The sequence below is a fragment of the Pan troglodytes genome, chromosome 1 (assembly GCF_028858775.2).
Source record: "Pan troglodytes isolate AG18354 chromosome 1, NHGRI_mPanTro3-v2.0_pri, whole genome shotgun sequence".
Classification (NCBI taxonomy): Eukaryota; Metazoa; Chordata; class Mammalia; order Primates; family Hominidae; genus Pan; species Pan troglodytes.
The window spans coordinates 197,362,850-197,378,614 of NC_072398.2; the positions used below are offsets into that span (position 1 = coordinate 197,362,850).

Here is a 15,765-nt window from a genome sequence, read left to right on the forward strand (position 1 = left end):
AAATCAGTAGCAGGGACTCATGGCTCTGTCAGGAGCTGCTTTCATGAGGCAGCACACTTGAGGCAGGACTGTGTTGCTTTGGGCACTGTCTGCCTCTGTCTTGCTCCCAGGAGCTCACATCCAGTTCCTGAACTTCTCCACCGAGCCCAACCACGACTACATAGAAATCCGGAATGGCCCCTATGAGACCAGCCGCATGATGGGAAGATTCAGTGGAAGCGAGCTTCCAAGCTCCCTCCTCTCCACGTCCCACGAGACCACCGTGTATTTCCACAGCGACCACTCCCAGAATCGGCCAGGATTCAAGCTGGAGTATCAGGGTAAGGACAAGGAGCACCGCCTTTGCTTCTCTGTCTATCTCCATCTCTTGCCCCAGCCAACCACCTTCCCAGCCTTCCATGTGGGGGAAAACAGAACACCATAAGGGGTGGGTTGCGGTGGCAGGCCCAGTCAGGGAAGCTTCCTTTTGGTGGCAGATCTCTCCGGACCCCATTTGTCAGCTTAAGTTCTCCCACAGCCTTTTCAAGAGTGGCAGGCCCAACAGCACCCTCTGAGGCTCCCACTCTGTACAGCTGTCCCTGGGCAAGTGGCCCATCTGTGCCTTCTCAGGTGTCCCAAACTGTCCAGCCAGTCACTTCCCCTCGGGCTCGATAAACTGAATTACTTCCCCAGGGTCCTTCCCTGCACATCAAGCCCAATTACTCTCAGCAAAGCTCTTCCTATGACAGGATGGAGGATTCTAGTAACAGTCCCAAGGGCACCTCTAAGCCTTGCACAAGGAGCAGGTTTTCCTGTGAGGCCCAACCACACTCACCACAGCTCTACCTCCCTGAGGTGGGATCCCATTACAGGCCCCACTCCTTCTGGGACATTCCCTGGAAAGAGCCCGATCTACACTCAGGTTCCCCTGTGTTGTAGACCATCCATCACCTGTGGATGTGGAGATTGTGCCCAACCTGTGCAGCTGTACATGGTCCTGAGTAAGCCCAACCTCTCCCTTGGGTGCTTCCCTTGTTGTGACTGACTGAAGCATTTGTTCTAATCCCTTTCCCAGATTCTTCCACTGAATTTTTAAAAATATTTTTAGATTTTTTCCAATACTAATTCATGTTTGTAAAAAAAAAAATCTAAACACTGTAGATAATTTTGTGAGCACATTGTGTTAGCTCAGGCTGCTGTAACAAAATACCATAAGCCAAGTGCCTTATAAACAGCAGAAATTTATTTCTCACAGTTCTGAGGGCTGGGAAGTCCAAGATCACAGTGCCAGCAGATTCCATGTCTGGTGAAGACCCACTTTCTAGTTCATAGACAGTATCTTCTCACTGCGTCCTCACATGGTGGAAGGGGCAAAAGAGCTCTCTCAGGCCTCTTTTATAAGGGAACTAATCCCATTTAGGGGGTGGGCCACCAAATGCCCTGCCTCCAAATACCCTCACATGAGGGATTAGGTTTCAACATAGGGATTTGATGGGACAGAAATATTCAGGCCCTAACACCCATCACAGAAACTCAAAATCCTCCCATAATCCCACCCTGTCACTACCCTATGCAGAGATACACACTTTCAACAATTCAATATGTATTCCCCCCTTTTCTCGGTATATATATTGCTGTAGCTATGTTTTTAGCCAAAATTGGATCATACTATAGTTTTGCAATTTTGTTTTTTAAAGTTAATTTTTAATTACACAAACAATTTACAAACATATTTATCTTGTTTTAAAAAAAGAAAAATACAAGAAAGAAATTAAAACCTTACAAGTAAGGCCAAAGCTCTCTTTGTCTGTAGCCTCCAAACCCAGGATTATTCTCCAGAAACGGCTACTATTGTTTAGTTGTGACCTTTCCAGGCCTGGATATATGTATGCTACATGTACCTGTGAAAAATATGTAACATTTTATAAAATTTTTTGACCATGTTTTCTATATAAATAGTACCATCCTATATGCAGCTTTCTGAGAGTTGACTTCTTTATTCTGGAAATAATATGGTGGGGATGGAGCTCCTCCCTTGCCAGAGAAGAATACTGAGGGGGTACTGGGCTTCTCATTTAGGGAAAGCCTTAAAGGGCATCCCACGAGGTGGGTGCAACTGAATCAGTTCTGCAGGAGACTTCAGGGTTCCGGGGTCCATCTCAGGGAAAGCTTTGGTAAGTGCGGCTGGGCTTGTCATCTAGAGGGAGCCTCAGGAGAAGCTGGGCCTTGCACCCAGACAGAGCCACTTCACTGGTGTTAGCACAGCTGCCACACCCAGGGAAGGTGTGTGCAGGCTCATCACAGAGGCCAGCCTTGCCCAAGGATGTCTGTGCCTATTATCTGGGAGGTGTGTACCTGTCAAACAGGTCATGACGCGTCGGATGGCCGTGATGTCACAGGAGGGACTTGGTCCCAAATATGTCCTCTCAGAGACAGATGCAACGCCTTCCCCCAAGGCTTTCCTGTGTCTTAGTTTGTTAGAGCTGCCATAAGAAAGTACCACAAACTGGGTGGCATAAACAACGGAAACTTACTTCCAATGGCTCTGGGGCTGGATGTTCAAGATCAAGGTGTCAGCAGAGTTGGTTCCTTCTGAGGCCCATGAGGGAGACTCTGTCCAGGCCCCTCCCCTGGCTTCTGGTAGTTCATGACAATCTTGGCATTCTCAGCTCTTAGAAGTATCACCCCGACCTCTGGCTTCATCTTCACATGGTGCTCTTCATGTGCCTCTGTCTCCAAATTCCCACCTTCTATAAAGACACCAGTCATATTGGATCAGAGCCCACCCTAGTGACCTAGTGACCTCATTTTAATTTCCATAAGTTTGGTAAAGATCCTGTCTATTTCCCATAAGGTCATATTCACATGGAGTGAAGTCTTCAGCATATGAATTTTGGGAGACATATTTCAGCGCCTTGCACCCCTCCCAGGCCCAAGTGCTCTCTCCCTGAGACCTTCCTTCTCGGATAAATATAAGGAATGGCAGTGCCACCATTGTGCCAGGGACAGCTGCCCTGGGCCCACCCTGTGCACTGTGCCTTCACCCTAGACAATAGGCACGGTCCTGCCACCGAATCCCTGTGATGGGACCAGCCACTCGCTGTGATCCCTGTGTGATGAGCCCACTTGTCCTTGTAAAGGTTATGCCTGTGTGACCGCCTCAGATTCTCCATTGACTCCCCCGACAGAAGACGCCTAACTACCCCCACAGAGCCCTGGCCTTGGGCTCACTCGCCCCTGATTCCCCAGCCCCCATCTTTGGAAATGCTCCCACTATGGCCACCCTGCACAAGGGGCCCTGCTGTCCCCCTGAGGTTTCCTGGACGACAAGCCAACATTTGGGGCTAGTGTCCCTCCCTGGGATGGGCCTGTCTCTCCCACTGAGGTTTGCAGCCTCCACAGGCCCAGTCCTCCTCTGATGACTTGCCCTGTGTAGGGAGGCCAGGGGGCAGCGAGTTGCCTTCAGACACCCAGCTCCTCCACCAGGAGTTGGCCCAACATGTGAGAGGCACAGCGACGTCCAATGGGGCTTCCACCCTATAATGGTCCCCCTCCTCCCACAAGCATGTGACCTTCAGGACTTGCCTGGATGTTCCCCTTCAGTCCCAGGCACAGCCACTCCCTCAGCGTTCACCTGTCTGCCACAGTCCCAAGGACTCCTGTGGAGCCACACATGGTGCCGGGGCACCTGCTCCCCTCAGACTTGGGCTCCACCCCTATTAAGGCTTCTCGTTTGGGGCGATCCCAACCTCTTGGGCTAGGTTGCCTCTAGGGCCAGAGGCCTAAGTATTCCCACAGAGGCCTCATCATTTGTGATAGGCCCAAATAATTCTCCCTGACCATAAGCCCACACTCTCTGTTTACACCTTCCTCCGCCGTATGGAGCTGCACCTCGTAAGCAAGCTCTGACCACTCCCCAGGTTTTTCCTCTGGGGAAAAACCCAGCTTCAATGAACGAGCCATTTGTCCCCACTGAGGCTGTTTCTGTCAGACAGACCCAGCTCTCTATGGCCCCTCGACTTTCCTTAGAAGTCCAACTCTTTACTCTTTCTCAAAATTCCTCCAACTGATACTCTGCACTTCCCATGCTAGGGTCTTCTTTTCTCTTCTTTGAGTAAAGATTCCCATCAAGTTCTTAGTAGCAGCATAAGCAACTCCTAGCCAGGCCTCCCGGTCCGACATGCTTAATGTGTTCCATGACAATTTCTCAGGAGGGTTCTGTTTATAAAGAACTTAGCAAAATGGCTAAGATGTACAATTGTCCCCAAATGCTAGGCATCATCATTATTAATGTTTTAAAATAATGGCATTTTGCTTGAAATTGTGTCTACCTGATTATGGCACTTTGTTTGGAAGTGTGTTCCCACTGTCACCAGGTGTGTCCCTTTAGAACAAACCCACTTGCTTTCCTGAGGAGTCCTTCTTTGGGGAAGTTCATGCTTCCTTCTCTTAGGGTTTATTTCTGCCTTATATGGCCAACCTCTCCCTTTGAAGCTTCTTGCAGGGGAACAGGCTCTGAGGTTTCTCTCAGTGTCGAGGTACTCTCACTGAAGTTTCTGTCTTTTTGAAGAGCCTAGATCCTTCCACTGGAGATGACTCCTGTAGGAGAGGCCCAGCTGCTCTCATCAAGGCTGCTCCTGGCTTCTCACACACAGCCATTCCCTTCCTTCTCTCCCCATCTCTGAGTCCACGTGGCTACCCTGAGCCTTTCTGTAAAGACCCAACCCATCCCATTGGGTTGCCTCCCTGGGCAAAAGGCCCCCTGCTTCTGCTAAGACTTTCATTGCCAAATGGCCCAAACCCCCATGCTGCAGGGCCAGGCCTGTCCTGGGGCTGAGCCCCACCCATGTGGTTGCTCAGTTTTTGCCACACCCAGTTACCTCGATGATTTCCCAGGGAAACCTGCCCAGTTCCTCCCCCTGAGACTTCCCTGTGAGGTACTGAATGGAAACATAACACAGCCACGTGAGTGCTCAGGAAACGTTATCTTCAAGATCCGCGTTATTGATGTTGTTATTACGTATGAGAAACACATGTACTTCCAAGAAGCATCTATCCGGTCCCAACTACTTCCAGTGAGGATTCCCACTATAGGAACGTTCTGTCTCCTCCCACTGCCAATTTCCTGAGTGGAGTGGGCCCAATTACTGCCACGAAGGCTGTTCTGTGTCCTGTGGACCCAATTCATCAAAGGCCTTGCTCAGGAATCCCTCAGCGGCCTCTCCCCAATGGACTGGCCTCAGCTGCTTCCATGGAGGCATCTCCTGTAGAGTCAGGCCACCCACTCTCATGGAAACAGCTTCCCTGCCCTTTGGAGGGACTTGCTTTATGACAGCCACACGTCCCTTAGCCCAGCTACTCCCTCTGAAAAGCTTCTCTCCTTGCCACAGATTTGACTTACTCCCTCTAGATTCCTTCCTTCCTGAGAGGTTTTGATCTCTCAGAGTTGGAAAGAACCAACTCAACTCCTCCCATCGCCACTTCTTATGTCTGGGATCTTGATCCTGGTTGTGAAGGTTCAATGAGATAAGCAACATGAAAGGAGTTAGGCTGGTACCTGGCCCCCATTGGCACTCAGTGAATAGAGGTTCAGTTGAGCAATGTCTTCCTTGAGCCTCCTTTTCCTACGGAATTAGTAATAATAGATACTATTTACTGAGCTTTTACCATGTGCCAGTACTGTGGAAAGAGCTATGTATGTGTTATCCTACTTAGTCCTCAAAATAATCATTCTATACACAGGAAAACTGAGGCGTACACAAGTTAAATTACTTACCCAAAGCCAATGACTTGTACATGACAAAGGTCCATCTGAGTCCAAATCTTGAGGCTTCACCACTATGCTTTCTGCCGCTCCTATTTTCTGGTCAGAGAGAATAAAGTGACCTTTTCTCCGGATCTTTTCCAGCCTATGAACTTCAAGAGTGCCCAGACCCAGAGCCCTTTGCCAATGGCATTGTGAGGGGAGCTGGCTACAACGTGGGACAATCAGTGACCTTCGAGTGCCTCCCGGGGTATCAATTGACTGGCCACCCTGTCCTCACGTGTCAACATGGCACCAACCGGAACTGGGACCACCCCCTGCCCAAGTGTGAAGGTATGCCGCTCCCTCATCCCCAGCAGTTCTTCCTGGGGTGCTTGTGGAGACTGGTCCAGAGCAATCCCATGTTCCACCTACCTGCTCCATGGGATCTCCAGGGCTGGAGGTCCAGGCAAACTGTGGTCCATCCTGTTTTCACATGGTGTGGCCCAGCCTCTCCAGGGAGAGGGTCCTGGTGACAGGGCTCCGGGCCAGCACTAGGGAGGACCTGGAGGAGATGTGGGCCACAGCCAAGGGGAAGACACACCCAGCCCTTGGGAAGATCCACCCTGACAGGCTGGAGGACTCCCATTGGAAGGGAAGGCTCCATGTGAGGGAGTGGGAGCCCAGTGGTATGCTGAGAGCTAGAGAGGTAGAGTTAATCCAGGCACCTGCCCAAAGGGAGAAGAGCATGAAGCCTCTTTATAAGAACTCTCTTGCTCCCCTCTTCATCTTCCCCCTCCCTGCTCCATTATACTCTCCTTCTACACAGGGCTGGAGAGACCTGAGTTGATCTATCAGGGAGCTGAAGGTGGCACTTTCTTGGGTCTTTCTCCTTACCCAGAACGGGATGGAAGGTGACCAAGAGCTTGTGCTGCCTCCACCCTCATCTGCACACTTCAGTTCCATTTGCCTTCCCTCCTCATTCTGGCATCCCATCATTTTCCTGGAGGGGTGGCAGGAATTTGTCTTGAAAAAGGAAGCCTTAGCAAGGGCAATAATCCAGGAAAGAGTGCCCCAGCTCTAGGATCAGATCACCCCAGGCTCCAACTCAAACCCCTTTGCCTCTCTAAGCTTCGGGTTCTTCCTCGGTAAAGTGGGACTTCTCATCTTTATTTCACAAGAGCTGGAGGACTTCACAGATGGCTCACTCTCAGACTCAAACTCTCAGTTTAACTCTCGATGGAAAGAGGACCTTGTTTGCGAAACTGAGCCGTTCTGGTGTTGGAATGTAAAACCATGATTTCTAAAACTATTATAGCCTCAGTTAGTTTTTCAGATTTTCAGAGCTCTGCTCTGCGTAACCAGTTGGTCATTCCGCAATTGTTGGCCCATCACGTGCTGTGCAACAAGCCTCATCCTGGGCTTTCTTCCCTTCTCACACCTTGTTTGTCTTTTTATGGCATCACAGGAGAGAGAAAAGAGCAGCGCTTTCTCAGTCAGCTTGAGCCAGAAGCTGTCCTTCCTCCTCAGAAGCCTTCTTCCCTTGGCTTCTCTGACACCATACTCTCTTGCTTTCTCCCATGTCCCTAATGGCAAATTTTAAGCCCCTTAATATAGCACACATGACCCTTAGGTTAGGGCCTAGTCCCTGCTGACCTCCCATATTCTCCACTCTTGCAGATTTTATGTTCCAGCTAAGCTGAAATACTTTGTTTTCCAATGTGCCATGTTTTCTTGCCTCTGGGTCTTAGCATATGTTGTTCCTTTCCCATACAGCATTCCTCTCTCTTACCTTGCCTACTTAACCCTAGTCATCCCTTAGGTCTGAGTATAAATATGAATTCTAGAAGGAGTCCTTTCTTACTTTCACAAAACCAGATGCAGGGCTCCCCCAAACACCCCTGTGGCATTCATGATGATGACATGGTCCAGCCTGTGCTACAGATGCTGGTGTATTTGGCTGTGTCCCAGTGGTGTGTGTGCCTGGGACAGAACTAGAGTACCTTGCTTCCCTCTGTCTCCCAGGCCATGCCTGGCACCCAGGAGATATTCAGCTTATGCAGCAGGGATGGCGTGTACCTGTGCACCACTTTCAGGATGTACGTGCATTCACAGGACCCCTGGCCTCTGCTTGGAATCTGTTGGGATTCTCTCTCCTCAGTCTGGTCTGCCCCAACCAGATGTCTGCTTGATGCCCCATGTCAGCTACAATACTCATTATTCTGGACCATGGTGTTTGGGGATTTTTGTCCACCATCCCCATCTATTTTCCTCCATGGTGACTGATTCTGAATACCATGAAGATGTCAAAGTCTTTTCATCCTCCTGCCTGAGGCCTAAATCAGTGAGACTAAAATTGAGTATTGCTTTTGGGGAACAGGAAGATAAGGAGAGAGGATCTTATCTACATAGCAAATGCGTCCTCTTCCAGGGCCTGGGCTGAACATCTTGCCTGCATCGTTTCACCTCATCACCACCACAATCCTATGGGGGAGGTATTCTTAGTCCCATTTTACAGGTGAGGAAATGGAGACTCAGGGAGGCTAAACTACTTATCTAAGAGTATCTGCTCAATACATCGTTCAGCTATGATTTGAACCCAACCTTAGCCTCACCCCAGGAATCCTCAACTCGAAGTCTAGACCACAAGTACCACTCTAGAAAGAGCAGATCAAAGAGGAAGAAGGAAAGATTTTCCTAATTTCTTAGCTCTTCCCAGCAAAAGCACTGCAGCTCTGACCCTAACGTCTGCTCCCTCCCATTCCTGGGAAGGGAGAGGGGACAGCTTCAGGGCATCCTTTCTTCTTGGCAGTTCTCTTCATAAGAAAGAGAAAGAGGGAGGCTGAGGCAGACCCACAGAGGGGCCTGCAGTGACGATTGAGAGCCAGCCAGGGTGTTCTGTGTGGGGACTGGTGGGTAGAACCAGGTGCAGCCATCCTCAGCTTGGCCTCCCCTTCCGCATCCCACCCAACCTCCCTGACAGGATGATTAGTTCTGGGAGCTGGGATTTCCTCAGGAAGGCATCTGAATTCTCAGGTGGGTGCCGAGGCCCTGCACTTACGTTTGTGTTCCCTCCCTGGCAGTCCCTTGTGACGGGAACATCACTTCTTCCAACGGCACTGTGTACTCCCCGGGGTTCCCTAGCCCGTACTCCAGCTCCCAGGACTGTGTCTGGCTGATCACCGTGCCCATTGGCCATGGCGTCCGCCTCAACCTCAGCCTGCTGCAGACAGAGCCCTCTGGAGATTTCATCACCATCTGGTAGGCCAGGTGCCATGTCAACAGCCATTAGAAAGGAGCATTACTGGGGTTCTACACTGGGTTACCAGTCAATTACCTATTGGTTTAGAAAAACCAAGAGGTGAATGGTTTTTAAAGGCTGTCAGCCTCCTGGGTTTCAAATAAACATAGTGGAATGGGGCTCAGCTCCAACTGGCCATTATGGCTCCTTAAAGGGAGAGGAATGGGAGGGCAGTGGCTCCCAGCCTGCAACCCTGCCAGGGCCAGGGAAAGTACCAGTGGGTGTGTTAATGGGAGTAGGTGTGGGTACACAGACTTTCCTCGGTATTTCCAGAGTTCAAACCAACATTCTACATGTACCTGGGCTAAGCCACCCAGACTAATGGAAGAGATTTGAGGTGGAATTTTGTGATGTCCCGTTGGTCATCTGGTGCTGAGCCAGCACTTTCCAGCAGAACTTTCTGCAGTGATGGAACTGTTCTATGTCTATGCTGCCCAATATGGTAGCCACTGGCTACAGAGTACTTGGATATGACTGAGGGTCTGATTTTTAAATGTTATTTAATCTTGATAATTTAAACGTAAATAGCCATGTGTGGCTGGCAGTGGCTGAATTGGACAGCTCAGCTTTGAGTTATGTAGTTATATACAACAAGAGTTAATTTTACATTGGGAATACAAGTTAGCATTTGATATGTGCAGTTTCCTGGACAGTTTCTTCCCAAACCACTGGATCTTTGGAAGAGCACATAATTTTAAAATTCCTTTGTTTGGTGGTTACTGCCATTCTGGGAATCATCGGGGTTAGGGGAATTCTCTTCCAAAATTCCCAGGGCTTGGATAACTGTAACCAGACTGCCCTGGGTTAATTTCCAGCATGATTTCCAAGCAATGGCTGGGAACAGACAGGAGGGGTTAGATAAGGTTTCAGGGAAGAAATCTTTTGTCCCAAAAGGCATTGTGGGTATACTCTTTGCTTGGAAGACAAGGCAATGGAGCATGGAGCCAATATGCATAGCAGCAGATTTTCACACCAGCTCCTCAGCCCTGTCCTAGTGCTGCCCCAGACTGAGAGGACCTGTGGTAAGACCCACACCCCTGCTCCACGGAGCCTGAATTTGCCCAGGAGCCCATTGGGCTGGTGAAGAATCAGGTGAATGAGGAATCAGTGTGAGCTTCACCGATTCTATCAACTATGTTGGGAGACCAAGTTGGGAATGGTTGGGAGAGGTATTTAGGGCATGGTGTGGGGAAGTGTTGGTACAAAAAGAATCATAGCCTCCCACTCCAGGTCTGTCTTAAGGCCACTGATGGCACCAAGTGGAGCAGGCAGCCATGGTGACTAGTGACATGCCAGGACCTTGTTTCCTGTGTACAGGGATGGACCACAGCAAACAGCACCACGGCTCGGCGTCTTCACCCGGAGCATGGCCAAAAAAACAGTGCAGAGTTCATCCAACCAGGTCCTGCTCAAGTTCCACCGCGATGCAGCCACAGGGGGAATCTTCGCCATAGCTTTCTCCGGTCAGTATGGAAGCCTGGCCTGGTGGGAAGGGCCAGGCTTTCAAGTCAAGGCTGAGCTTGACTCCCGGCTCCACCATTTGCAGATCATGTGACCTTGAGTGAGTTGTATAACCTCTTGGAGCCTCAGTGTCTTCAGAGTTATGAGAATTAAATGTGTTAGCCTATGTGAGAGCTCTCAGTGCAGGGTTCTGTAAATGCAAGTTTTCCTCCTATTCCACACTGCCAGGGCAGAGAGGCACAGAAGCCCAAACCTTGGTGCCAAGTCCACTCATTCACATCAACTCACTGGCTGGATCATCCCTATACCTGTGCCCCAGCTTATCCCTTAGCACTTTCTAGCGGGTTCTCCTTCTCCAAAGGGATCTAGTGCCTCTGCTGACCTCTCAAGGAGCACTGTGTTTTTCTGCACAAATGAAGGCATTGTGATTTTGAGTAGGAAGAGTATGAACAGTTCAGAGTAGGTATGTCTTTATTGGCAGCCTGTTTTCTTCTACGAGTCCCAAGTTAGGGATCTGGATATTTCCTCATTTTTATTATAGTGGAATTGCCTAGAGAAACTTATAGAATGTTCTCTGTGGACTTGTGCCTATCTATGGAATGATGCACATAATTGCAATTTACAGATCACTGCAGATATTTTAACCAGAAATCGGGAAAGCTGGATTTTACTCCCAGCTCCACCTTGGGCCAGCTGTGTAAAACCTTGCACAGGTCCCTTCCCCACTTGAGACTTCAGTTTCTTCACCTGTAGAATTACCGGCTTGGAGTTTGTGACCTGTAAGAATTCTGTGAGGTAGTAAGGCAAATATTCTAACCCCTACTTTACAAATGAAGAAATAGGGCAAAGGAAGGCTCAAGTACTTGTCCAAAACCATGTGGATAGAACTGGAAACAGAACCCAGCCTCCGCAGTATCTGCTGCAGTGTCTGCTACAGTATCTGCTCTGGTGTGACTATACAGTGTTATTACATCATGCGTGCACTTGCAGAAACACACTAAGACTGTGAAAGAGGTAGTGAAAGAAACAGAAAGCGACAGAGAGAAACAAGGATGTAAAGAACCTAAGCAGCTGTGACTGCCATTCCCAGGAGCTATCATCCAGGGTGAGTGCAATGTGGGAATGAGACTCCGCCCTCTGCATCTGCTCAGTTCCCATGCCCCTCTCATTGGGCACACCTGTCACTCCACTAATGAAATCCAGGCTTTAAGGCTCTGTCATTTTGACTTGTGACTTTCCCATAGAGTGATAAGAGTATGGACTTCAGAGTCACAGATGGGTTCAAACCTTGGCTCTGACACATGCAAGCTATGTAACCTTGTCTGTCATTTCACCTTTCTGAGCCTCAATGTTATTATGCACAAAATAGGAATAATATAAGTACCTAACCTCCTAAAGTTAAATGAAACAATGCTTGGAAATCCTTAGCTCCAGGCACAGAGTATAAAAGGTGATCAATAACTTATAGTTCTAATAGTCATCATTGTCATGATTATTTTTATTATATCTAGATATTGACAGGCTTGGTGTAAAGTTACCTTGGTGGTAGGCCAGGTCTCTTGTTCCTGTTCCTGAGCCTTCACCTGTACCAGAACCAGGCAAAGGAGGCTCAGCACAGCCCCAGGCCATCCTTATTTCCAAGTTCTTCTCAGCAAGGTCTTTCAGTGAGAGTGCTTGCCTAAGGGCACAATGCTCCTTCTGCCTCTCAAATGAGACATAAGGCCCTTGCTATGGTGTAAATGCTTAGGCCCCCCTAGAATTCATATGCTGATGTCCTAACCCCCAAGGTGATGGTATTAGGAGGTGGGGCCTTGGGAGGCAATTAGGTCAGACAACAGAGCCCTCATGAATGGGATTAGTGCCTTTATAAAAGAGACCCACAGAATCACCACACTGAAGCCTTCTCAGTGGAAAGAGCTAAGAAACACAGGAAACACAGAGGCCGAGGTGGGTGGATCGCCTGAGGTGAGGAGTTCAAGACCAGCCTGACCAACATGGAGAAACCCTGTCTCTACTAAAAATACAAAATTAGATGGGCGTGGTGGCGCATGCCTGTAATCCCAGCTACCCAGGAGGCTGAGGCAGAAGAATCGCTTGAACCTGGGAGGCGGAGGTTGCGGTGAGCCAAGATCACGCCATTGCACTCCAGCCTGGGCAACAAGAGTGAAACTCCATCTCAAAAAAAAAAAAAAAAGAAACACAGGAAACTCATTTGCCGCTTTTACCACATGAGGACACAGCATAAAGACAGCTGTCCATGAACCAGTAAGAAGGCCCATACCAGACATCAAAATTGCCAGTCCCTTGAACTTGGACTTCCCAGCCTCTAGAACTGTGATAAATAAATTTCTGTTGTTTAGAAGTCACCCAGTCTATGGTAATTTGTTACAGCAGCCTGAATGGATTAAGATAGCCATTCAGTCCCAGCTCAGACCAGAGCCCAAGGCTTCACTGACCACAGGAGCAGGCAAGGGTCTGGGGCAAGAGAGGAGGAACTGCTGTGCCCAGATCGGCAGGCTCAAGTGGGAGAGGCACTGGACTAGGGGATGAGTGAGCAAGAGAGGCACATTCCATGCCTCATAGAACTTTTGGTAAGTTGTGGAATATATCCTACATATAAAAATGTATGTAACATGTATGTGCAGTTTAAAGAGTAATAAAATGAACACCATCATTGAGCCTAAGAAAAAGAACACCTAAGCCTTTGAAGCTCTGTTCCTTCCTCAACACATTCCCCTACCCTACCCTGAGAGTTAACCATGATCCTGTACTTTTGGTTAATCATTCATTGCTTTTCTTTTTATTTTACTCCATATGTGAGTCTCCAAAAATATGTTGTTTAATTTTGCATGTTATTTCTGTTATGTAAAGACAATCATTCTATAAATGTTCTTCTGTGACCTGCTCTTCTCACTCAAAATTAAGTTTTTGAAATTCATGTTGATGCATGTGACTGTACTTAACTCATTTTTCAATGCTGTATGATTTCATTGCATGAAAATATAGCAATTTATTTAGTCTACTGTTAACACTTAAGTTGTTTCATTTCAAGCAATAAGAACATTGTTGCTTATTCCTTATTGTGAACATGTACAAGGGTTTCTCTTGAGTACATGTCTGTGTGGAGTTGTGAGGTTGTAAATATCCACATATTTAGTTTCACTAGGTAATGCTCAATTTATCTTAGAAGCAGTTATAACCATTTACACTCTTCCCAGCAACTGAAGTAGAGTTCCTATTGCTGTACATCCTTGCAAACACTGGGTTTTAGCAGACTTTACATTTCTACCAATCTGGTAGGTGCATGAGATGGCATTTCACTTGTATGCTTGTGATGAGGCAGAGCATCCTTTCCTGTGTTACTGAGTGTTCATGCTTCCTGCTCTGTGAAATGTCTGCTCCCCAGACAGCTTTCCTGCTCCAAGGAGAAAGAGATAATGAGTAACTAAGAGGACAAAATTTTTGCAAATTGTAACAAATGCTTCGAAAGACATAAAAGGATAAGATAGCAAACAAAAAGTTGGAGAATTCCATGCAAAGTAATTGTGGAAAACCTAAGAGAGGATATTCAAGATAAGAACTAAAGAAAAAAAAAAGGAGCTAGACTTGCAAAAAGTGGACAGTGGAAGGGAGTGGGGGAAAGAATTTTTGCCTTTCTCCAGGCAAGCAGCTCTAAGGAACTTTCTTTTCATATGAGGATCAATAAGAAAAAGGAAAAATACCTTAAGGAGACCTGTGAAAGATTTTATAACATTAAAAATTAGAACATGAAGTTTGAATTACAGAGAAAAATGCCCTTGAAAAAAACATGGTTTAGGAACTAGAAGTAATAGAAATAAATTTTGGGAAGCATCTTCTTCTAATATAAGTCTAGATAACATGGACTCCAAATAACAGGTGAAATGTTCAGACAGCACACAAATGAAAAGAAAGATCTGGCCAAGAGATAAATAAAACGAAAGCTAAATCTCTTCCCTTCCCCACTTGAATAATTCAGTCCTAAAGCTGTGAGATGGGACAAAGCAAAGACATCTGATATGGTTTGGCTGTGTCCCCACCCAAATCTCATCTTGAATTGTAGTTCCCATAATCCCCATATGTCATGGGAGGGACCAGGTAGAGATAAGTGAATCGTGGGGGCCAGTTTCCTCCATCCTGTTCTCATGATAGTGAGTTAGTTCTCACGAGATCTGGTGGTTTTATAAGGGGCTTCCCTCTTTACTGGGCTCTCATTCTTCTCCTTCCTGCTGCCATGTGAAGAAAGACGTGTTTGCTTCCCCTTCTCCCATGATTGTAAATTTCCTAAGGCCTCCCCAGCCATGCTGAACTGTGAGTCAACTAAACCTCTTTCCTTTATAAAATACCCAATCTCAGGTATGTTTTTATTAGCAGTGTGATAACAGACTAATACAGCATCCATACCTGTCAGGCAAGAGGGAGTGTGAACCATTGTAGCCCAGGCCGGGGTGTCAGGGGGAGACACACTGATGGGCTGCCTGGCATGGGCAGCTGGAGCTTAGGTATCTGTACAGGGATGGAGCTGGCACAGGGTGTCAGAGCTCTGCGCAGGATGAGCAGACACCCATGTAGGGTATTGGAGCCCAAGCAGAGGAAGGCGGACAGCCACACAGAGAAGGATCAGCCCAGCAAAGGAAGTCAGAGCCTAAGTAGGGTGAGGAGGGAGGGGTCAGCAGAAATGAAACCTTGGTTCCAGATGGGTGACTGATCAAATACGTTAATACGTTAAGGACAATAGAAGGCAGGTGTCTCACTGTCAGAGAAGAGGGTTAGAACTATGGATAGAGCAAAAATTATAATATACCCAATGGTGTTAAATTTGAATTGGATGTATCAGTGTGAGCTTATGGTTTTCAATATGTAGAGATATGGAAGAAAATATGAGTGTGTGAGTGGGGCATGTTTGAGTACATGTGTGTTTGCACATACATTTCTTAGCTCTTTCTACTGAGAAGGCTTCAGAGCAGTGATTCTTCAATAGTAATGAGCACATCTAGCACCAGATATTGGTTCCTAAATAACATTTTCCACTAAAATGGACCAGGGCTCCTTGAAGAAATGGCTAATCCCAAGCCTGGGGCAGAGAAAGTAGAAGACAAGCCAGGAATATCTTATGGCAGAAGCTAAGGAAATGCCCAAGGCATGATGGAGACATGTCAAAGGGACATAGAATCTGGCTTGGAGGGGTTCTCACTAACCATATTGGGGATAATTTGAGAATCAAAGTTGTTTAAAATAGTAACAAATGGTGGTGACCTATTGA

At 47.6% G+C, this 15,765-nt stretch overlaps 1 protein-coding gene across 5 annotated transcripts in view; it reads left to right on the top strand.

Annotated features, from left to right (window-relative positions):
- CSMD2 (CUB and Sushi multiple domains 2) overlaps positions 1–15,765 on the top strand; it is a 643,557-nt gene that overhangs the window by 546,453 nt on the left and 81,339 nt on the right. For all 5 annotated transcript variants that reach the window (XM_016958744.4, XM_063782964.1, XM_016958727.4 and 2 more), the window contains 4 exons: positions 111–320; positions 5,888–6,076; positions 8,806–8,983; positions 10,341–10,486. In XM_016958744.4, the coding sequence (XP_016814233.2) occupies positions 111–320; positions 5,888–6,076; positions 8,806–8,983; positions 10,341–10,486 (723 nt within the window). The remainder of the gene's footprint in view (positions 1–110; positions 321–5,887; positions 6,077–8,805; positions 8,984–10,340; positions 10,487–15,765) is intronic.